At 39.8% G+C, this 24,269-nt stretch overlaps 2 protein-coding genes across 7 annotated transcripts; one reads left to right on the forward strand and one right to left on the reverse strand.

Annotated features, from left to right (window-relative positions):
- Positions 1 to 454: 454 nt before the first annotated feature.
- Positions 455 to 9,063, reverse strand: TPRKB (TP53RK binding protein). 6 transcript variants are annotated; one of them, XM_075016100.1, is made up of 6 exons: positions 8,931 to 9,063; positions 8,065 to 8,179; positions 6,730 to 6,916; positions 5,784 to 5,906; positions 3,325 to 3,501; positions 455 to 935 (listed from the first exon to the last, which is right to left on the reverse strand). In XM_075016100.1, the coding sequence occupies exons 3-6, from the start codon at positions 6,871 to 6,873 to the stop codon at positions 849 to 851; spliced, it is 531 nt and encodes a 176-aa protein (XP_074872201.1). In that variant the 5' UTR covers positions 6,874 to 6,916; positions 8,065 to 8,179; positions 8,931 to 9,063; the 3' UTR covers positions 455 to 848. The 6 variants fall into 6 exon arrangements, with proteins under 6 accessions (XP_074872201.1, XP_074872192.1, XP_074872218.1 ...); XM_075016091.1 differs by lacking the exon at positions 8,931 to 9,063 and adding an exon at positions 8,715 to 8,896; XM_075016117.1 differs by lacking the exon at positions 8,931 to 9,063 and adding an exon at positions 8,699 to 8,896.
- On the forward strand, positions 8,629 to 22,460 carry LOC142024253 (dol-P-Glc:Glc(2)Man(9)GlcNAc(2)-PP-Dol alpha-1,2-glucosyltransferase-like). Its single transcript, XM_075016077.1, has 3 exons — positions 8,629 to 8,816; positions 13,791 to 13,988; positions 14,788 to 22,460. The coding sequence occupies exons 1-3, from the start codon at positions 8,652 to 8,654 to the stop codon at positions 15,841 to 15,843; spliced, it is 1,419 nt and encodes a 472-aa protein (XP_074872178.1). The 5' UTR covers positions 8,629 to 8,651; the 3' UTR covers positions 15,844 to 22,460.
- Positions 22,461 to 24,269: the final 1,809 nt, after the last annotated feature.

Genomic DNA, 24,269 nt, shown 5'->3' on the forward strand with positions numbered 1-24,269 from the left:
GGTTTTCTATGCCCCTGCAGCTTTAAGGCAGACAAAGCTGATAGCCATAGAGTGCTGGTTGCTGGCCAGGGCATCTCTGTACTCCAGGGAGGGGCCAGCACCATGGAGGACTTGTGATTTCAAAATGGTGGCCAGGGGAAGGGCTACACACGTTTCCTTTTGAAACCGATGTGGAACTGAGGTGTTGTTCCCAAGCCGAGAGTAGAACAATGCTATCAAAATGACCACCTTTTTATGTCAATGTTGATTTCAAAACAAGCAGTTTGTGTGTAGTCACTCTGCTACTTGTTTCAAAATCTCCCCTCCTTTTGAAATCACTTGCTAGCATGGCCACAGCCTAATTTACATTGTAAGCTCTTTGGAGGAGAGGCCAATTTTCTATGTGTTTTTGATGAACACTTCATGATGGCTAGGCAATTATGATGCACACATAAAAACTAAGCAGCTAAGAATGTCTTGGTAACATCCTTTATTCTCTGAGCCCAGGCAAATTAAGTCATTGCAGGCCTTTGAATAATAAAAAATAGTTTGCACTTTTAGTGGCAACCCTGATTATCTTAAAACACTTTACAATGAAGGTCAGTAGTAACAGGTTCTGAAGGTTTATGTTTATGATTGGTTAAAGATACTGGGAAAATTATTTTAAAATATTTGTAAATGAAGCAATAGGTAGAATCTGTACAAGTTGTGAGAATTTAAACTCTACTCAGTATTGCACTATGTGATGTACTTCTGAAGCTGAGGAAGCTTAAGAAAAAATATTGCTTCAGTGTTGTTAATATTGAGACAGGGTCCAAAGCCAATAAGAATGATTGCAGTAGCTGCTCCAGTAGCTTTGAAGCGTTCTATTATGAAATATCTTTTGTTGACATTCTGCAAATGATGCCATCCAGTAATGTGCCAAGTTTTTCCTCCTGTGCAGTAAGTTTATACATCTGTAGAAACAGAAGTATATAAACATGCAAAGATTATATGAAGAATAAAAGTTATGTACCTCTTTTCTTTAAAACAACCCCACATATAATATTTCTTCATAAAAAAGATGACAAGTTTTTTTTTGAAGATTTTTCCCCCCCTTTTTTTAAACATTAGAAATGTAGATCTTGTCTTTCAGACTAGACTTGGAAACTGAAGAACAAGACAAATTTTCACATCACAAAAGGAGAGAGAGAGTGAAAGGTGCAAAACTGAGGGAGAGGGACTTAGCCAGGCACTCAAGACCTCTGTGTTTTGCTTTCTTTATATGGATCTAATTAGCTTTATTAACATAATGAGCATTTTGGAAATTGGGACTGAAATCTTGACCTAGGTAAAACCTCTACTGACTTCAATGGGAACAGAATTCTACATATGTATCAAAGATGTATAAAAGGTTCTCCACCAAAAAGCAAGGAAAGCTGGACTTGACATTCTTGATAATTCTAAAGGTAAAATGAGTAGCACAGCCCCTCCCTACAAATCCTAAACTCTTCTTTACATATTATACAAAAGCTTTGAAAAAGTCCTTTGCTGGTAATGTTTACATATGAAAGTGGATTTGCAAACACTACTTTAAATAGATTTACTATATGATGAAGAGTCTCAATCACTGAGCAGATATTTTACACTCTAACACAGTTAACCAGACTCATGTTTTGGTTTCCAGAAGTCTATAACACATATTGAACAGTAACGGAGAGTAAGCCATGCTAGTCTATACACTATCAAAACAAAAAGCAGTCAAGTAGCACTTTAAAGACTAGCAAAATAGTTTATTAGGTGAGCTTTCGTGGGACAGACCCACTTCTTCAGACCATAGCCAGACCAGAACAGACTCAATATTTAAGACACAGAGAACCAAAAACAGTAAGCAAGGAGGACAAATCAGAAAAAGATAATCAAGATGAGCAAATCAGAGTGGAGGGGTGGGGGGGGGGAAGATCAAGAATTAGATTGAGTTAAGTATGCAGACGAGCCCCTATAGTGACTCAAAGTTCACATCACGATTTAAACCATGTGTTAATGTTCCGAATTTGAATATAAACGTCAATTCGTCCGCTTCCCTTTCTACAAAGGAGTGATAATTTCTTTTCAGTAACACACATACCTTGAGGTCATTGACAGAATGGCCCATTCCATTAAAATGTTGACTAACTGGTTTGTGGATCTGGACTGTTTTGATGTCTGTTTTGTGCCCATTGACCCTTTGTCTAAGGGAGTTAGAGGTCTGTCCAATATACAAAGCATCTGGGCATTGTTGGCACATGATGGCATATATGATGTTAGTAGAGGAGCATGAGAAAGTGCCCGTGATTCTGTGAGTAACCTGGTTAGGTCCAGTGATGGTATTTCCAGAGAAGATATGTGGACAAAGCTGGCAGCGGGCTTTGTTGCAGGGAAAAGTTCCAGGTCTGGTGTTCCTGGGGTATAGACTGTGGCTGTCTACATTATCGCTCCTTTGTAGAAAGGGAAGCGGACGAATTGACGTTTATATTCAAATTCGGAACATTAACACATGGTTTAAATTGTGATGTGAACTTTGAGTCACTATAGGGGCTCGTCTGCATACTTAACTCAATCTAATTCTTGATCTTCCCCCCCACCCCTCCACTCTCTGATTTGCTCATCTTGATTATCTTTTTCTGATTTGTCCTCCTTGCTTACTGTTTTTGGTTCTCTGTGTCTTAAATATTGAGTCTGTTCTGGTCTGGCTAGGGTCTGAAGAAGTGGGTCTGTCCCACGAAAGCTCACCTAATAAACTATTTTGCTAGTCTTTAAAGTGCTACTTGACTGCTTTTTGTTTACATATTGAACAAAGTAGCAAGTATATGAAGTAAAGGCTATGCCATTACTGCAAAATCTTTTTATTTCTAAAGCAATGCTAGCAACCTGTCAACTCATCATTATTATTTTAGGACCCTCCAAGGGAGCTATTCACATGGTAAAGCTAAGAAATGGTGTAAATCTTTGCTGTATTTGGACCTCATTTTTAATTCCATGCATCTTCACCAGAGAAGAATAGAAAGTGCAAACCTGCTGTAGCAAGACACCTCTAAGGGTTCAATCTACCATTCCTTGTCTATCCAAAAACCTCTGCTGAAGCCAGATTTGGATGCTGCTGATCAACATCCACTGAAAAATGACATTCCATGAATAGCAAACAGAAGATGCAGAAAACAAATACTCCATTTCCACTTAAAACAAAACCCTCCAATAGCTTCCACAAAAGTAACGAATGCTCACACTACAAATTTAGAAGCCAGTTTGGATTTAATGAGCTAGTTAAGTAAAATATTCTAGCACCACTCTTATTATATATATTCCTTTATATAAGCCTTTACAAACCTTTTTAACTTTTGCTATGTCTGTTATTTTGTGGAGTTCTTCTAGAGAAACCTGCTGGCCTTCCACTTGAGATATTGTGCCTTCCAGATTTACAGTTTTTTCTTTGTCTTCAATGAGGACAATGAGCACTGCAGAGTCATTGTCTGAAATACCGAACTTTTTCAGTGCATCTGAAATCTAGAATAAGATGAGAAATATTGACATGTATTGGTCATTTTCTTATTGTGTGGAAGCAAGTTTCCAGTTTAACCTGTTTAGTCATTTTACTAAATTTTCCAATTGTATAAAATTGGCATAGTTCAACAGCAGTAGGGCAATACGAGTTTATATCAGCAGATAATATAGACCCAATTTTTATTTTGGCAAATATATGGTTTTGTTGTCCCCAATATCTGTGGGTGTAAAGTGTTTGTTAAGACATTTTATGATACTATTTGTCAACAGGACAGCATTCCCATAAATTATCAGACAACTAAAGTATTTACCTTTGGCTGCAGATCAAAAAGGTCTACATGGACAATAACCTCTATACTGAAGAAAATCAAGCCCTTTTCATATACGGGCATTTGTTTTACATACAGTGGCGAATAGGATAAGTATATACAGATGTTTAAGGGGCATGCCTTAAAGTCTACACATGCTGTTCTTTATTTTTATCATATGTAATGAGACAAATGAACCACTTTAGAGCTTAGGGTATTACGGCAAATTCCGCGCTCATAAATTGTTCTTAGGTCATTAGAGAGAATGTAAAAATGTATTTTTGAGGAAAATTTTGGTTTTCCAAACTCTGTCTCAGCTCTTTTACTTACAGCAGAGTGAGTGAACGCTCTGTCTCAACCAAAAGTACAATGCCTCTACAATAATTACTAGTTATGCACTCAGAATATGAATTTACATTAACAAGTTTATGTCCAGAAAAACACTGTAATAAGTTTAAAATTTTAAAATTGCCCTGGCTTTAGCAAGTCCACTAATTTTTCTATTCCTGGTGTTTTCTGGAATTTACAGTGTTGTAGAGAAATAAGTGAAAATCTTAATAAGAAGCAGCTAATTAGAAACACTCAATTTTCAAACAATATATGTAACTTTCTTAAAAGGAAAGTGAGCTTGCACTGAGAGACAACTGCTATGCTGAGGTTCTGCCACGTTTACTTACTATTTTATAATGTTTATTGCTGGACAATTCTTTTCCCTCAATTTTGGCTCAGAAGTCCTCTGTCTTATTCACCCAAAATTAGAATATTATTTACACAATTATAATAGTTTGGTTATATGGACAGTTGTTATATTTGGTTGGTGGCAAAAATAAAACATACAACATTAATTTTTGCTATGGACAAAAAGGCTCAATTGGATATTAGTTTTATGCAATGTTATCCTTGTATATTGTTTTACATACTGTTTTAAAAATGTAAATTGAAGCAGAAAAGACAAAACTGTATTGTCAGTTCTTGTTATTGGGGCAATTTTTAAGATCTGAACCTATTGTCATGAAGATTATACCTAGCTCCCAGGATGCTATGTTAATAAATTATGTTATTACTTTGATAAATCAAACACCCAATATCAGACATTTTAATAATATTACAGACCTCAATTTGATTTCAAATACTGGCAGACACTGGTTATATTTCCTGAAGTTACTCCTCAGAAGTTTAGTGCTCATTTTAGTTTTGTCAAATCAATGTATTTCTGATAGCTTCAGCCAGGATCTGGTGGCAGTTACAGGTAATTTACTTTTTGGCATTAAACAAAAAAAAAATCCACAGGCTCACAGTAAAGGCTGCTTCCACTGGCAGTCCATAAAAAGAGAAAATTGATCCATCAAAAGTATTTTTGGATTCTCAGGGATGAGCTAGAAGTCATAGCACTGAGAGCTAAAAGGGCACCAAAATATGACCAAGGAAGTTTAACCATTGTAGTTGTGTAAGGTTATGTCTACACAGAGGCCTAGCTATTCTGGAATAGCTATTCCGAACAGGGCTGCGATACACAAAAATGCATTTCGAAATAGCACTTCGCTATTTGAAATACACAGTCTGCACATGTAGTGATTATTAAGAAACAGTTATTTTGAAAATATGCACTCTTTCAAAATAGGTGCTGTTAAGACCTTAACAGCACCTATTTCAAATGTGGTTATTTCAAAATTGGTAAACCTCACTGCCTAAAGAATAATGCCTAATTCGAAATAACACACCCACTATTTCAAGTTTATTTTGAAATAACAGCTGTTAATTTTGAAATAGCATGTGTGTAGCGTAAACGACAGCAAAGTTATCACAAAATAACTTGGCTGCGTGGCCATCGCTGAAGAGAGGAACTCAGTACCTCACAGAATTGGGCCCTCTGAGACAACCAGAATGTTCAATTGATGCTGGTTTTCCGCTTGGCTGGGTGAATTTTGGAAAGCACACCTGGCAACAGAGATATTTGCTCAGCAAAGTAAATCTTACATTGTTGTTTGGAGAAAGGTTGAAAATGATTTCTGTATAAAGAGTTCTAGTCTTCATTTTGCCAATCCTGTAGAGGTGAACTGCTTTGTTTGTTGCCACAAGAATCTGAAATGGATCAATAATCTGCAAAATAGAAGAAGAAAACATTAAAATGATAAAGAATTAGTTTTTCTCCCCTCCATTCAGAATAATATCTTAGTAATATTAATTTTCTCTCTGTATTACTTCCCTTCTACTTGTCCTAAAATATGCCATCCTTGCACTGAACAACAGATTATTATCTGAGCTGTCCTACTGAAGGCAAGGGAACTACTCATTGAGATAGGTAATACTTCACCCAAGGATGACTGACTCTGCTTCTTAGTGATGGATAAATATCACCACTGATTAAACTGTCTCAAATCAAATAATTTAAAGGAATCAAATCCTGCAATGTAATGTCTCAAGGTTATTAAATAAATTCTCTCTCTCTTCCACAGCCATTGCTTTGCTATTTATTTCTAACAAAAGGCAATGACAGGTTCTGAATATAGTCAAGGAGTTATAGAAAAACAAGGACTCCAGATACTAGATATCAGGACATGGAACTTATTCAACTATTTCTGAAATTAAATATTTAAACAATTAGCTTTTATCTTAGCAGATCCATAGTAAATCAATCAAACGCTACATCTTTTAGGAAGTGAAGTAAATCAAAGATGGGAGGCTGTAACTCTTAAGACCCAATCCTACAATCAGATCTGCATGGGGCGGATCTTTACACTTGCATGAAATCATGTAAAGTCCAGGAGGCTGTAGATAGGCACAGAAGTCCAACCATGTGCAGAAACTTGCAGGAATACAAACATATCCACTTTTGTATACCACTCTCAACAGAGAAAGAATTATAGCCTACAAAACTGTAGTACAATATAAACAGGTACAGAGTACTTGGTGGTTTGCTTACCATTGCAGGATTTATTAATGCTCCATCGATAGATCCTTCCATTGCTTTTTTTCTTAGAACAGCAGCATTTTTGACATTGTTAAACAAAACAAGAGTCACCCAACAGTCAGGAAACAGCTCCAGTTGATGGGTGAAATGCTGCATATTGTAATAAAGTTTGTCTTGAAGCAGTATACAACAGCCCAACCTAGAATGTTTATAAATATAATTAATTCACACAAATGGAAGCATAACACTTCAGACAACTTTGTCTCTTTCGGATTAGCATTCCTGAATGATGCTAACATGGGCAAATACCACAAAATATTGGCAAATTCACCTTGAATATACTCTTAAAATATATAACTACTTATGACAAACTAGTAGTTTTCAATCAGTTTTTATTTGTAGACTCCTAATAAATATTGAATGGATGAGTTTGACCTTTTTAGAAATCTTAGGCATAGCGTACAGGTTGAAAAACACTGTGCTATGGACAACCTTTTGCAGATACCTTAGATATGGTCTGTGGACTCCCACACGGCAGTGGACCACAGACTGAAAATCACTGAGCTAAACAATCTGGTCCACCTTGTGTTTAATTGTTTACATTCTGATTAAGTTTCCCACAACTGAAGAAAGCTCTTGATAAGCTAGAAAGTTTGTCTTGCTCATAAAAAAGTTGGTCCAATAAAAGATATTACCTCACCTACCTTGCTTCTCTAATTTCCCAGCCCAAACACAGCTACAAAATACTAAAATAACTATCCATGTCTGTTAAGAAATGAATTTGCAAATATTTTCCTAGTATGGACATTTTAATTAAGAAATTGTCTCATTGATCACCATTTCTCCTATTCAGGATCGTGCAAATTACTTCCCCAATCAATCATTCACAATCAGATGGCATCCTAGTGGTTGATATGGAAAAAAATATTAAGAAAACACTAGCAGATGGAAGTTTGGAAATGTAAACAAGGAAGTTGAGGCAGCAGCTGAAGACCATTCATCCATCAGCTATCCACTGGCAGATCCCAGACTTCTAAGATGCTGTGCATTTTAACAAGGTTTTGCCTTCCCTTTCCTTCTCCTACATGGAAGCTGAAAGCACTTTGGTACCTTGCCAGGAAGGCCACTGGAAACTAACACCTGACTCAGATTTACACATGCCGTCCTTCCTCCTTTTTGCTCTCACTTAACAAAGTAAACACAATCATTTTGCAAAAGTTAATACTTTGCGAAAAGAGCTGCAAAATGTTCCACCGCTTATGTTTACTGATGACAAAAAAATTACTAAAGCTACTGCATCTGATTACTCTGCATATATCCAAGTCACATTACTGATATTTTTCTTACTCTCAAAAAGTTTACACATTAATACTGTGTTTGTTCCAGCGAGCCTCAGCTCCTTATCGCCAGGGGCTGAAGGTGTGTCTGAAATAGCGTGGGCCGAGGAGGAGGCTCTGCAATGCTGCAGCAAGGACACAGAGAAACACATTAGGTCACCAGGCTGTTGCCTGCCCCCATTCGCCCGCGAGCTCTCCTGCCACCTGATATACAACGAGGGTCGGCCTAGGCCACATTCCTCTGCCCCTCCCGCCCGGACCTTGGGGGGAAGTGACCCTCTCCTGTACCACTCCCACAGGCCATGGGGGGGGGGGACCTAGTCCTGCCCCCCGCCATGGGTGCGGATCCCGACCTGCCCAGCCAGCCCCGCTCCAGGCTCCTGCCGCCAACCCAGACTAGCACGTCCCCCCAGCACCCCCGAGCCACCCGCCGCGTCCGGCTCAGCAGCTCCCTCCCCGCCGACCTGCTCCCTGCCGCGCCCCGCCTCCCGCCCGGCTTCTTCCTCCTCCTTCTCCGCCGCCGTCGCCGCTGCCAGCCAGTGCGCCGACAACCCCGTCCCCGGCAGCTCCGGCTCGGCGGGCTCCGTTCCGGCCGCCATGGAGCGCCCCGAGGCCTACGGCCTCCCCGCCGCCATCAGCGGCACCTTCCTGCTCTCGTGCCTGCTCTTCTGGGAGCTCAGCCGCCAGCAGCGCGCGCCCTACATGGACGAGACCTTCCACGTCCCGCAGGCGCAGGCCTACTGCCAGGGCCGCTTCGGGCAGGTGCGTGGCGGCCCCGGGCGCCCTCGCTTCCCTGGGCGGGGAGGCCCGGCCCGGCCCGGCCCTTCTCTTCCCCCCGGCCGGGACCGCCTCTGACAGCCCTGGCCAGGTCGCCACCTGCCACGCTAGGTGATCCCAGGGCTGATTGCGGCCTGGGCAGAGCCGGCTGCTGCGGTGGGTTTGTCAGGGGGCAAATGCCCTCCGAGCCCCGCGCTCGCCCTCCAGCGCTTGCGCGGGTGCGGCCCCGGGAGGGGGCGCGCGCGCACGCACGTGCACAGGAGCCCGAAGCAGTAAGGAGTCCTGTGGCCCCTTATAGACTAGCAGGTGTTTTGGAGCGTCAGCTTTGGTGGGCAAAGACCCGCTTCATCCGATGCATGAGACACGAAGTGGGTCTTTGCCCACCAAAGCTGACGCTCCAAAATACCCGCTAGTCTATAAGGGGCCACAGGACAGCTTGTTGGTTTTGAAGATACAGGCTAAGATGGCTCTCTCTCTGATACTGGTAGCCAGAAGATTGTCCTCTGGCAGTAGCACCATCGTGGCATCTAATATAGGACCTGCTGACCCAGCTCCTCCTCTGCTCCTTTTTACCGCCAGTGGTGGTACCTGGAACTTCCCTGTGTGTGGCTGTTGCCTCATAAGTAGATAAGCATGTTTCTTCTGTTCTTGCCTATAGGAAGGCTGCCTTTTGGAGGCTGGTGTACCACAGCTGTCTGCAGACCCACCCTGGCTCACCTTTTCATTCCAACAGTCCTCTTTTTACTGCGCATGGGTCCCATGTCTCCACAGACCATTGGGTACTCAGCATGTTAGAGAAGGGATACATCATCCAACTGTCTGCTCCTCCATCATCTCTTGCAGGAATCTTCTCAGGAGCAATGGGTTATCTTGGAGGGGCAGTCACTCTGAACTTAAAGGATGCAGGTTTCCATGTAGAGAATGGTCAGACTCACAGGAAGTACCTGGCTTGTGGTGAACGGGATCCACTACCAAGTCAGAGTAGTATCGTTCGGCCTATCAGCAGTTCCTTGCATTTTTACCAAATGCATAGTGGTAGTAGTTGCATTTTTCCACAGACATCAGGTACAAGTGTTTCCATATCTCAGTGACTCAATGATCAATGAGCGAGGCTTGTTCCAGCACTCAGCTGGAAAGTCGGCTCACTCATCAGAGCCACCTTTGATGATCTAGATCAAGGGTTGGCAACCTGTCGCTCTTTAAGGAGCCAGCTGTGGCTCCAGATGCTGCTGGTGCTGACTCCTCTTGTGGTTTCCTGCCTGCCACTGTTGAAATAATGGAACTATATTTTATTAGTTTAACATCTGGCAGGGCAGGGGGAGTTTGTAAGGGCAGTTCTGGATTCAGGCAAGGCCAGGACTCAAGCTCCTGACTGATCTCCTCCAAGGTCTTTAACAGTTCGCCGCTGCTATAGCAAGAACCTGCCGAAAGCTTCTTGGCAACATGTCAGCATGTATATACATGGTGTGACATGGCATGCTCAGGAGCAGGCCATTTCAGATGTCCACTGCCATATTGCCCAGCCCAGGACTCCTTGGATAAGGTAACAGCAACGAAGGGTCCTGTGGCATCTTATAGACTAACAGAAAAGTTTTGAGCACAAGCTTTCGTGAGCACAGACTCACTTCATCAGATGCATCTCAAAACTTTTCTGTTAGTATATAAGGTGAAACAGGACCCTTTGTTGCTGTTACAGATCCAAACTAACACGGCTACCCCTCCGATACTTGGATAAGGTAGTAACTCTACTTTGCCTAACTCTTGATTTCTTCCTCTGGTAGCCAAACCTGCAGGAGGTCTGTCCCTTCATGACCCTGCATCCTTCAGTGTTGTTAGTCATGGATACATCAGACTTGGGATGGGGCACATCTGGTGGGCCAATGAGATGAAGGAGGGCCACTCATGCTACCTACCCACTAGCCTAGGTTGCCCCTCACTGCTGTATCATCTTAACACATCTCATTTTGGATAGTCTTCTGTACCTGGGAATGCTGTAGCCTCGCAGGTGTACTGCCATATCTGTTCATTGTACACGCCACCAGAGTCCAGGTCTCTTCCATAGTTTCTGGCTCAAATTGCTAGCCAAGCGATTTGTAGAGCTCTGACCTGGTTGTTACACTATGCACTTGTGCACCAGCCTAGAGATGATGCAGCATTTGCATGGGCAGTGCTCTAAGCAGTGCAGAATTCTGTCCCCACCAGCTGAACAAGGGGTGATTGGAATGCACAGGAACAAGCACTTGAAGAAGAAAAAACACTCACCTTTCATAACTGTTGTTCTTCGAGATGTGTTGATTGTGTCCATTTCAATACCCCACTTCCCCTCTGTCGGAGTAGCCAGCAAGAAAGAACTGAGGGGTGGGTGGGCAGGTCCTGTATTTGGGGCCATGATGATGCCGCTCCAGGCTGACCCTAAAGTTAGCTGCGAGGGGAGAATTTTCCAGCTACTGTGCTCATGTGTATGCACATGCCTGATTGCAATGGACGTGAATAACACATCTCGAAGAACAACAACATGAAAGCCGAGTAACCATTTTTCCCCATTATCATAAAATATGTGTGGAAATGTAGCCCTGCTGGCTGAAGGAGTGTTTATGCTGCAGGGTCTGTGGCAGGGTCAGCCCCGCTATGGTGCCTGCTGTATGCTAGGAGTTTTGCAGTTCTCACAGGTCTGGGAGCTGGGGCTCTTGCATGACTGCAAGGCTCCATGCACTGGAAGCCACAGCGCCAGGCTCAATCTGAAGATGTCCTGCTGCTTTCTCCTTGTCTACCTGTCCGATTAAACTGAAGTGAAGGAGGTGACAATACTAATACCAAAGAGCCGGTGTATTGCTCTGTCGTCTCCTGGTACTGTATAGTGCAGTGAGTTAGTATCCCCAAACGTGTTGGAAATGGGGATGCTTCACTAGCTTGAAGTAGTTTCCATCATACACAGGATTTACAATTTGGTTCAGTGGCTCTCAGCCCATTTATATAGCAGCCATTTGCTCCACAGGGATGGGGGAAGGGGTTGGTGCTGGTGCTGGGCTACATAGGGCACCTGCAGTGTTATGGATGACCCTTCCATTTCAGGTGTGTCTTCACTTGCCTAAGCTGTATCTTTCCATCTGTGCTGCTATATACAGTAGTCCCTCGAATTTTGCAAGTGTTGCTGCTTTCCCACGCTTACTCGCACAACTCGAATTTTGTGTAAGTTGGAGGGATAGAGGCTTTTTCCCCAGCAGAACACACATTCTATAGTCAGGGAAGCAGCAGAAGTACCTGGAGCTCCTTTTAAAGGTAAATCTTGGGGTGGCAGGGTTAAGCCTCATGGTGGACTGTGGCTGTGGGCTGTGCCTGGGGTGGGTTAGGGCTGCAGGAAGAGCGGAGGGGTGGGGTGGTAAGCTGGAGCCGTGCATGGGTGGTGAGCCAGACCTCGGGGGTTGAACTGGGGGTGGGGCTGAACTAGGCCATGAGGGGCCGAGGGGTTTGAACCAGGGTGTGAGGCGTTTAACCAGGGCCAGATTTTGAGTTGTGCTTAGCTCATGTTAATGCGAGTTAAGTGTAACTCGACATTGTGCATTTCAAGGGTTAACTGTATACCTTTTCTCGAAGGACTGTGTCTTCTATGTACCACAGAAAGAAATGTGAAGTATAGATGTAACCTTTTTCTAAAAAAATGCTTCCTAACTGCTGGAGCAAATTAAACTGGTTTGGCACTCAAATGATGTGATAAGTGAGGGTGAATTTTTAGCAATTCTTGGACTGCTCAGGTTATTTCTGAGGGGGATCAATTGTCACACTTTACCTATCAACAGAAAAGTGTGATATTGTCATTATAGTGATAAGTTCTCAGTTAATACGTGCATGTTAATAGCAATAAAGTGAGGGATGCCTGTACAGTTTTACTTAGGGCTTTTTTTTAAAAATTATGACATTTTTCGTACTTGTTCTTTTCACTTAAGATAGATCAGCAGTGCCAATATTGGTCTGCTTGGAGTTTGGATAAGCTGGGGAAATAGATAAAAATTGTTTTCAGAGATTACAGAAAGAAAGAAGAAAGAAAGAAATAAAGGGGGGGGGAAAGTAAAAAGTAAACAGAATAAATCTACCCTAGACATCATTCTGTTGTGCTCAGTGGCAAAGAATAGAATAGAGGAAAAGTTGGAGGGACTGAAAAGAAAAACAAACAAAATCAAACCATTCAGTCCACCACCTGCCAGGATTATGACATTATTCCATTTGGAAAAGTCTGTCTAGCCTGTCTCCCAAGCAACTAAGCATCTACCACTTATCTACTCCTTTTCTTCTAAGTAGCATGAACAAAAACTAATATTTTAGACAGCTTGAATAGATGTCTGGTTCATACTTGCAGTCAAGTTTCACTTGTTGGTAAACTTGATGACATAGTCCTCAGATTTGTCAGTTGGTTGTCCATAAAGTCTTTTTTAAGAAAAATAATAGGGTAGAGAAACCTAAATGTCTAATCATATTTAAAATAAAACTAGCCCAAAAATAAGCATTTTTAGGGAATGTTGAGTGAAGGGGAAAGCATCTGTACATGTCATAAAGAAGCATATAAGGGCATGGGTGCAATTTATTTTTCTTTTTAGGTTGTATTTAGCTCTTGTAGACACAAATGATTGTTCTGGATAAACCAAAATCCATAGACCCTTAAAAAACTATTTTTTGTGATTCAGAATATGATGAGACTGTGTTTATTTAATGGTCTGAGTAATATTGAATATAATGTTGATGACCAATAACTTAACAGAACTACTTGGATGAAATAAGTTAGTTATGTGCGAACATGTTTTTCAGGATTTCTACTCACCTTTACAATATATGTAAATGGAGAATCAACAAGTTGAAGTGTAAGATAGAACTGCTTATCAACCTATTATTATTAATTATTTTTGTAATGCATCACTAGGCATTTCCAATCCTTTAAGCCCCTGTTATTTGTGTTTAATTTTTCAGTGGGACCCCATGATCACTACATTGCCTGGCTTATATTTGATGTCTGTTGGAATAGTGAAACCTGCAGTTTGGCTATTTGGATGGTCTGGAAATGTTGTGTGCTCTACAGGAATGCTCCGTTTTATTAACCTCCTTTTCAGTGTTGGGAACTTCTACTTGCTGTATTTGCTTATATGCCAGATACATCATAACAACAAGGTATGACCCAAATCCATTAGAATTATATGTGGTAATACGTACAAATTTATGAAGAGCCTATAAACTATTCCAGATGATGTGAGATATTCAGCTCTCTTCAGTGTCACTGAGCTAGAATTTACTGTCTAGAGAATTATCTAATCTTGATATAAAGATTTCAAGTCACATCCTTAGGTAAATTGTGCTAGTGGTTAATTTAATTAAAAACTTGCACCTTAGTGCTATTCAGAATTTGCTTTACTTTAGCTTCCAGCCTTGAGATGAGTTTGTGCCTTCATTGGCCAGAGTAAGGATTCGTTTATCCTCAGAAATCATCACTTCACGTCGATTATGTAGGCTTAAATGCTGTTCTGTGACCAGTTTCCCAGAAGTTACGGTAACTGTACTGTCAGAGAATAGTGCATTCGGGATGTCATAGGGAACTGGAATAAGATGCTTGCAAGATAGGGGAATTAGATATTTCATGACAGACACTATATAAACACCTAAGATAGAATTGAAATTAATGTAATTTTCCTATTTTCTTCACAGCTTATTCTTAAATCACCAGCAGTGCTCTAATCCCTATTATCACTTTCTCTAACACTTAACTGTCTTATGTTCCATTTTAATGTAGCAACAGGTTGACAATAAAGAGTGCATTGAGCATTCTAGTGAAATATAAACAAATGCAATTGATGAGTTGCTGTTTTGTAGTATTGATAATTCTAAAGAATGGTACCCTTTAATTAATTGTGATTTTTTTTTTCTTTTGTGCAAGTAATACTACTAATATTTTGTTTTCTTCCTCTCTCTCTAGACTGTGTCTGGTTTCCAGAGAATCTTATCTACGTTAACTCTTGCACTGTTTCCTACCCTTTATTTTTTTACATTCCTTTATTATACAGATACAGGGTCAGTGTTTTTTACTCTGTTTGAATATTTAATGTGCCTTTATGGTAATCATAAAACTTCTGCCCTTCTTGGGTTTTGTGGCTTTATGTTTCGTCAGACAAATATTATATGGACTGTTTTCTGTGGAGGAAGTGTTGTTGCACAACAGCTAAATGAAGCCTGGAAGACAGACTCCCGGAAGAAGAAAGAAGAAAGTATTTCAGCCATGAGGGGATCATTTTCAGAATTAATCAGAGGATTACAATTCCTTACTGAGTATATCATGTCACTTAAAAACCTAGTAACTCTTATTATTTTGGCATGGCCCTACATCCTTTTAGTAATTGTGTTCTTTGCTTTTGTACTAATCAATGGTGGAATAGTTGTTGGTGACAGAAGTAGCCACGAAGCCTGTTTCCACTTCCCTCAGCTGTTTTACTTCTTTTCTTTTACTCTCTTTTTTTCATTTCCTCATCTAATAAGCCCTAATAAAATTGGAAATTTCCTTCGGTCAGTATGGAAACATTTGATTCAATATAGCATTCTCATAGCCATCTCTTTATTCTTGGTTTGGAAATTTACATATGTTCATAAATACTTGATTGCAGATAACAGACATTACACATTTTATGTATGGAGAAAAGTCTTCCAAAGACATGACCTTGTGAAATACATATTTGTTCCAGCCTATATATTTGCTGGCTGGAGTTTGTCTGATTCACTGAAATCAAAATCTATTTTCTGGAACTTAGTATATTTTGTGTGTGTCTTTGCTGTCACAGTTCCTCAAAAACTACTAGAATTTCGTTACTTCATTTTGCCATTTTTAATATTTAGGCTCAACATTGCAGTTCCACCTCTTTCCAGGCTTCTTCTTGAGTTGGCTTTATATGTTGTTGTGAATGCAGTAACATTTCATCTTTTTCTGAACAAAACATTTCAGTGGCCACATACTGAAGAAATCCAGAGATTTATGTGGTGATATGGTATACTGAAGAAGATTCAATTCTGTGCCTTTTCTGCAATGAACATGTGATGACAAGCCCTGAAATCAAGTAGAAAGTATTACTTTGTGTAAATTTTCTGTGGATGATGTGGGGACTGAAGTGAGCTGGACGTTTATATTCTTGGAGATGAATGTGATATCTGATTTACTGTTTCCCCCACATGATAGGGTATTGCACCAAATTTATAAGGCTTTAGGGTCCTGGGTTTATTAAATGTGGCATCAGGGAAAATTAGAATTGTTTCCAAACATTCTGCAATTAATGTGAAATGAGGGAGATGTTTACAGTCATTTTTCATAATAATACTGTTGTTCTGTGGTAAATACTTTATGGATAGCTTTTGTGCTCTTTAAGTGAGAGAGCTCAGCTATGTTTCAGCTGAAAGGAAAAGAGTGAATTTAAATATAGAAATATTGTGATGTAGTCATTACTCTTTTGCTCCTGCAAAGAGAAGGGACTTAGTATGGAAGCTGCCTGGAAGGTAGAACACCATGCATTTTTTGATGAGCATTTTAGTACAGAATACTAGTATGCAAGCAGTTCATGAGTGACTTATACATAGGTCTTAAAAACTATTTAAAATAAAAAGAATGGAAGTTTGCAAATTGAAATATCTCAACATTTTAACACCATGAATTTTCTTTCCCAATAAAATGTATTCATTGGCTTTTATGGTAAATACTTTTAAATGCGGTCTTTTCTCCAGTGTTGACTCTAAAGAAAGTGGCATGTACTTTTGAACACCAAGGAAAAAAGTTAACAGTAGTACTCAGAAATGTTGGAGTAAATGTTAAGTTCTTGGTCAGAGACCAGTACCAATAAAACTTCAACAAAAAAATTGCAAATGAATTGGTAAGCATTCTGGTTGCGGGTTGTAGCGCTATTTTCAAAAGTGTTTTAGCTGTTAGATAAATATTTAACAGTTATGAAGAATTACATAAACAGTAAAAATCTGCAGAATAGGTCATTTCCATCCTCGTGTGTTAAAGATAGGGGTTAAATCCAGTGGAGCCAGGATTTCACCCCATATTCTTCAAGGATAAATTTTCAAAAGTTCCTGCTTCTCCATTACTTTCAATGAGATTTAGATTGCTAAGTGCCTGATTCTCTCTTGAAAATGTGACCGAGGCTCCTAAGTCACTTAGCTGTTTTGCTCTTAGGACCAATATTTATAAACTCATAATGCAGATCTTACGTATGAACTGTCTTTTTGAAAAATATAGATTATTGTACAACAAAAGATAATTTGCATTTGATAACGTGACATGTTTAAAAAAGGAGCAATTTCTAAAACACATCATTACACTGTGGAGCTTAGCATAATGAACACTCTTTAAAATAATAGGCTTTCTGTGCCCTGAGGTTATGTGCTTAACAAGTTTGTTCTTAAGTGGGATGTAAGTGTTCTCTCAAGTAGAGTTGGTTGTTTCTAAGGTCTGACATACAGTCTTAAAAAGTACCAATGGCATTATTTAAATGTACTTTTAAATATTTTCCATGTATACTATTATTTTCGATACTAGTACGTTTTCATACAAAGGAGTACTGTATGTGGAAATGTTGTTTTTGAAAAAGCACTTTGTATGTTTTCAGAATCCACAAATGCTGTCTTTTTCCCTCACTAAATTACTTTAATTATATTGCAAGTGTTCTTTGAACGTATCTAATACTTATAAAGCAGCTTTATAAATAAAACGCCCTAGAGTGAAGTGCCTCCCAGCAACCCTTTGTTCTGGGACTGAAATGTTGCAGTCACTGCTGTGCACTCACAGCAAATTCAGCCTATAAAATTGATGTGGTCATCATTCCAGTAATTCTGAAATGGAATTGTTCTCAGCAGGTCAGAGCTGCGTAGTTACTGACCCACAGTTGTCATTTCTCTGCTGTGTGGTGTGCAAAACAATAGTCTCTGGTTTGGAATCCCAGCCATACGTTCACAGCATACTCACCCACCACTTTCTCTGCAACTCTTCAGTGAGTAATTTGAGTATTGTATTTAAAAGAACTCTCCTGCTTCTTGCTTTCTTTTCTTGCCCTGCCTCCATTAATAGTATTTTATTGTTTAACTGTATATAGCTTTTGAACAGAGGAGCCCACTCAGATATTTCAATGTGATAGGGTCAACTGTAGATGGTTACCAGAAGCATGAAGTGGGTTGCATTTCAAGCACTTCCAAGTATCATTGTCGTAAAGTCTAGCCCATTGCAGCATCTTAGTTTCTGATGTATGGAGAGAATCTCTCCTGGCTCCCATCTTTCTGATTGTTTGTTTAAAGCAATAATTAGTATTATTATGTAAAAGTTGAGTGTGTGAGTTTTTAAAACAACTTTAAATGTCCTCTCTTTAATTGTTGTGTGTGGGAGAATGGAAGGACTAACCAAAGTGGTTCCAGTAGCTTTATGGCTAGAATTCTGATCTCTTCCTGATTGAACTTTTCTGAACACGTGAGTTATGGGGAAGCTGTCTTTTGCTTTATTAGATGGAGGGTCGGACTTCATTTAAATGGTACGTGTACACTTATTTCCTTTGTAGGTGTCTGATTTTGTGGTATCTGGATGCCTCTGAGACAGGTATAAGGATGGATAGCTTTTGTGCTCTTTGATTGAGAGAGTTCAGCTATGTTTCAGCTGAAAGGAAAATAATTAATTTAAACATAGAAAAATTGTGATGTAGTCATTACTCTTTTGCTTCTATAAAGAGAAGGGACTTAGCATGGAAGCTGCCTGGAAGGTAGAACACCATACATTTTTTGATGAGCATTTTAGTACAGGATGCTAGTATGCAAGCAGTTCACGAGTGACTTATACATAGGTCTTAAGGACTATTTAAAATAAAAAGAATGAAGTTTCAAATTGAAACATCTCAACATTTAGCACCATGTATCTTCTTCCCCAATGAAATATGTTCATTGCATTTTTGAATTAATACTATAGGGCACTACTTCCTGTTAACTTGGTGCTCTGAAGTATCCCTAGCCTGTGTTTGGCAGATGCCAGCAATGGGCGATAGGGAATGGATCCCACATGGTGATTATCTGTTCTGTTAATTCCCTCTGAAATGTCTGGCATTGGCCACTGTTGTAAGCTAAGTTACTGGCCGAGGTGGACTGTTGGTCTGACCCAGAATGGCTGTTCTTATGTATCTTACCAATTTAAAAACAGGATTGAATTGCAACACTTTTTCATTAAGGAAGAGGCATTTAGCATTCTTAACAGCTGAATGTTCTTTTTCAATAATGTTCCCAAACAGGGAATTTTGGTAATTTTTATGCATTAGTAAGTTACTACAACACAGAAAATGAGAGAGAGAAAGAGAGAGAAAGATGTTAAGGCTTTTAATATACACCCTTTTGTGTGCGTATATATACACATATACACCACTTTTGCTGATGAGCTAGAGGCTCATTATTGGATTTAATTCAGTTTCTTCCAGTGTGGCAAATTTAGAAAACAAATGCAATATTATTTTAGCAATAATGTATTTTTTCAGGAATGGAGATGACCAGAGTCATGACACTATTAGTCATAAGGAAAGGGTTCAAGACTTAAATTGTATTTGAAATTCTGTGACTGCCATTAACATTGGCACTGTTTTAATTTATTTTTAGTGGGCCAAAGTTCTGTGATTTTATTCTGGAAAAGAATAGTTTCTGTTTTGGAAAATTCATATCTATATCTTTTACACCTAAAATATTTCAGTTTTAGAAACAGATTGAGGGAGCTAGTGCCAGCCTGTTATTTTTAAAAAAGAGGCACATCCTCAGCCCCAGTATGTCATGTAGCTAAAATGATTTACTGAAGCATTATAATATTGAATTACTGTAAATGTTTCTAATGAGGCCTCAATTTAAAAATAATTTCATCGTGCTAATGTGAAGCAGGTGGCATTGCCCAGGGTAGCAGCTCAGGTGTTCTTTTTAATGACATTCAAAAGCAATAGCTCTAGATAGATTGTGGAATATCACCCTTCACTTTCCTATTAAAAAAAATCTATCTTAGAAAAATCATTATTATTTATATCTCACACAGCAGAGAAATTTATAGAGAAAAAACTGAATTTTGACTTTTAAGGTTACTTCAGCTGAATTATATATGAGAGAAAAAATGTGGATTCTCTTGGTTCCACATTGTAGTTTAAAGTCAAGAGGAGAAAAGGTAGAGTTGATTTTATCATCACCAATAGATGTGGGCTCAACGCCCGTTGGTGTCTGATGCCTCTCTCACTATTGCTTTCCATCTTCCCCTGTCCACCTTTGTTATAACATGGAAAAATTACAACATTTTACATACAACTGTGGGGGTCACCAAATAGAGGCTGAGCTACATGATGTCTTTGCATACAGTACTTAATCAGAAATTGAGATTGTTGTTTAAGAAGTTTTAACTGGTGTGGTCTTTTAGACAACAGCGTGTAATTAGCTCTGTAGAAGAAATTCTATTTTCTGTTGCTTCTGTTCTTTATTGGGGACTATACTAATAACAAGTAGCTCATATATGTGTCATATCTGTTCAGAATAATTCTATGAAAATGACATAGGCCAGTTTTGTGGGATTTGAGGAGGGATGGTTTATTTTGTCTTGAGAGGCACACTTTTAAAATTACTCACAAGGTGGCAGTCTGGAACCATCTTTTTCAAATGGCCAGTTCTTTATTTTAATGATACAGTATTATCAGAGAGGTAGCCGTGTTACTCTGTATCTTTGAGAGCAACAAGAAGTCCTGTGGCACCTTATAGACTAACAGATATTTTGGAGCCTAAGCTTTTGTGGACAAAGACCCGCAGTGCCATGTTTCCTTAGTTTGTGTTCAAGAGTTAAAGCATGTAAAGTACTTCAGTGTTTATCCTCACGTAATGTTTTCAAAAACTTCTGCAGCTACACTGTTTGTGTTTTAATTTGTCTTTTATGTTATAACTTTAAAAACCATGTATTTTTATTTATTATTTTAAAAATATTTGTTGCAATTCTAGATGAGACATTTTTTTCTGTGAAGTCCTTGATGTATTTTAATATTTGATACTAGAAAAAAAACCCCAGAAATTAAGCTGGAAAGCACACTGTTGAAATGAGGTACTTACGTTTTGTGTTGTGTAATGTCAACAAAGATTTTTTAATAGGAAACCTGTTTAATTTCCTAACTGTTTTAGACAGAGCACTATTTTGCCATACCTGAGATAGAAATCCAGCATATGGACACATTGATAAAAGAAAGCAGAATAATTGTTTTTGTGAGATAGGAAGTGTCTTTCAAAAACAGGGATTCTCAAACTTCATTGCACCACAACCCCCTTCTGAAAATAAAAATTACTGCATGACCCCAGGATGGGGGGACCAAAGCCTGAACATGCTCCAGCACAAGATAGGGGCGGTGGGGCAAGGCCCCACCCTTGCTGCCTATAGAGGAAGGGTCTTTAACCTGAGCCCTGACACTTGGAACTGAACCCCTTGGGCCGTGGTGCTCAGGCTTTGACTTCAGTCCTGTGCCCCACCAAGTCTAAACCTGCACTGGTCACCTCATTAAAACAGTTCTCAACCCACAGTTTGAGGACTGCTGTTCCAAAATATTCACACTTTTTGGTTGGTCTATGTGCTTTTGAAAAATATAATACTCAAAGGGCTTTGAGCCATATGGTAGACTACTTATATGTTAAATGTCACTGAGGTTTTGGTGTACTTGAAATATGTAGAGCCAGGAAGTTCTCAAGAATATTTGCCTGCAAATCTCTAATGCTTGTGCTGTCCTCACAATTTTTAAACAATGTTTTGGCTCACTAATATGTATTTTTTGCTTAGTGTTTGCCCTTTTTGTGCATTTCAATGACTTGTACAGGTTTTACTTACAAAATCTCTTTAGTAAGAGTGGGTTAGAGCTAATACAACATAGCTGGCTTGTTTCTTCTCGCCCTTTCTAGCAATAAAATATTTGTTTATAAAGCATGAACGCTTGCCTCACCCAGGCATATTGACATTTGAATCTGGATAAAATGCCTGTGGAGCTTCACTTTTCATCTCAAAGGATTTTTTCTCAGTCCTTCAATGTGCTGAACTCTTTGAACTTCCTTTGTCTTTAGTGAGAGTTAGAGATACTCCTTGTAGAAGCTAAAAGGAAAGAATGAGATTTTCACAAGGAAAACATTATAATCTTATGAGAATTACTAGTAGAGCAGCAGTGGAGGGATGTGATTCATCCTGGGATAACTTACTTTGTGATGCACAGTAATTGGGTCAGGAGTATGGTCAGAAATGGGGAGCTGTCAATGTGCGTGGAGGCAAGAGCATCTGGAATTATTCCTGGAACAGGTCTGTTCACTTGTCTGACTGACCTCACCGAATTACTGTTTTGTAATAGTTCATAACATTATTTTTCTTTTATTTAACTATCTGTTCAAATAATCTGCCTGTTTGCTTTCAAGAAAAAATAGTATGCTAATTGGATTTGTGACTGCCATGTTTGTATATATTGCATTTTGCTCATCATCCAAAGACTAACGTAGATGCTTTATAAAATAATTAATAAATACAAATTCTATGTCTATTTTTACATCTAAAAGCTCCCTTTCAAATATATCTTGCCATGAATGTGTTTATTTCTGTGTTTTAAAATAAATGGTTTTGTATATTTTAACAGCTTTTGGTATTGTGTGCACTGTGTATGTGACACGAAATGCATTGAATTCTTTAAAAATAGTGCTATACATCTTTTCAGTGATATAATCAATCTTTAGCTACCTTCATATTTGTTCTAATAAGCTGTGAATTCCATTTGTCTCCATTAGGTCTCCTTAATGCATGTTGTGATGGGAGAGTCTGCCCCATAAGGGTAGTTCTGCATAGCATTCAGTGCTCTCTATTGCTTGCATGGGGATTTAGGGCTAGTCTCACATATAAGGACTGAAGAAACATGGATGGAGAGGAAAAGAGTCCTGGGGAAAAAGAGCAGTTAAAAGGAATCCCATTAGTGTGTTTTGCAGGAGGCTTGTAGAGAAGGTGAGGCAGGGCTCTGCTCTCACCCAGGCAGTAAGAAAAGAGCTGAGTGCAGGACCAGCATATTGCTGTCTCCTCCCACCTAGTAGGGCTGGGGACTAGCTACTGCAGGGAGCAGTAAGGCTCCTGCAGGGACCCTGAATTACCAGAGGTAAAATAGCAGCAGGGAGACATCTGTTTCATCCTTCCAGCCTGAGGGGGAAGGACTGATTTGTAAGTGGGCCCAGCTGGAGAAGAAACTAGCTTGAGCCAGGGCTTGTGCTCCATGGAAGAAAGTTCTGGAAAACTTCTAAGGACATTTGAAGACAGCCTAGCAGGTGCCAGAGAAGCTGAGGGGGAGGTCTATTTTTTGATGTTGTGCTTTGGGGGTTGAATAAACTAGACCCTGGAAGGGTGCTGTTCAGTATACAAATTGCATGGAACTAACTAAAGACACCTGGGAAACTGAAGTAGGGGTGCAGTTGCAACCCTGTATTTGGATGGTGAGGGGTGCTGCAGGCATGAGGTGCCCCCTCTACAAGTGCTGTAGAAAATCTTGTCATTTACTCAGTGCAAATAGAATATTTTTTTATGATTACTATCTACAAGGGCTGTAATTTTAGAGTAGTACTTAAAACCCAGCTTGATTTAGAATACATCAGTTTTACTGCAATCTCTTCAGCTATCTAAAACTGAGCAGTGGCTGGTGGAATTAGTATTTAGATGAGCTTTCAAGGAACACCCAGGGCATCTGTAAGGGATTTTGTTGCTTTCACAGCTGGCACTCTGTTCTGTGAATTGAAGAAGTGCTATGGCATTGTGTTAGAGAGCATGCTTTTTGTAGGAGTAAGAACATTAACCTCCTGTCTTAGGCTAATTGCAACGTGGGTAATTAGTCTTTTTAAAATTACACTTGCAGTTAGTTGGCTCTTTTCAGTTCCTGCTGTAAGCAGTTACTTACAGTTAAATTGCTGACACATTTCACCCCAGAGGTTCTGCAATTCAGTAGTGTGTATTGTAATGGTGCTCAAAAGTGCTAATCAGAATGTAGGCACATTTGGTACCCATTAAAGTAACATGGAGGGAAGACATAGTCCCTTCCCCAGAGAGTTTAGGACCTGATCCACTCAGGAATTTGGGTACCTAACTACTAGGGATGTAAAATGCTGCATAATTAGTGAATTAGTTAAACACTAGTTTTAACCAGTTAACCAATGAAACAGGTGGAGGGACAGCTGGGGAGGCAGCTACAGCCCAGATGGGTTGGAGAGCCCCCCCCCACCATAGACAGGGGCTGCTCCAGCTGGGCTGGAGTGTTCCTGTTAGTGGCGTGCTGGGGGTAGGGGCTGCTCCGGCCCAGCTGGTCCATCCCTGCCTGTGGTGCTACTGTGGGTAGCTGGAGCAGTCTGCTGTCCTGTCTGTGGTGGCTCTGCATGTGA

The sequence above is a fragment of the Carettochelys insculpta genome, chromosome 1, assembly GCF_033958435.1.
Source record: "Carettochelys insculpta isolate YL-2023 chromosome 1, ASM3395843v1, whole genome shotgun sequence".
NCBI classification, from domain to species: Eukaryota; Metazoa; Chordata; order Testudines; family Carettochelyidae; genus Carettochelys; species Carettochelys insculpta.

Bases quoted from the DNA above. Each gene is read 5' to 3' on its own strand.
- TPRKB (XM_075016100.1), bottom strand. From the start codon at position 6,873: ATGCAGCATTTCACCCATCAACTGGAGCTGTTTCCTGACTGTTGGGTG. The intron at 3,502-5,783 runs GTAAGATTTACT...ATCTTATTCTAG, and splicing joins ACCTTTCTCCAAACAACAAT to ATTTCAGATGCACTGAAAAA. The intron at 936-3,324 runs GTTTGTAAAGGC...CTGTTTCTACAG, and splicing joins ACATAGCAAAAGTTAAAAAG to ATGTATAAACTTACTGCACA.
- LOC142024253 (XM_075016077.1), top strand. From the start codon at position 8,652: ATGGAGCGCCCCGAGGCCTACGGCCTCCCCGCCGCCATCAGCGGCACC. The intron at 8,817-13,790 runs GTGCGTGGCGGC...TTAATTTTTCAG, and splicing joins GCCAGGGCCGCTTCGGGCAG to TGGGACCCCATGATCACTAC. The intron at 13,989-14,787 runs GTATGACCCAAA...CTCTCTCTCTAG, and splicing joins AGATACATCATAACAACAAG to ACTGTGTCTGGTTTCCAGAG.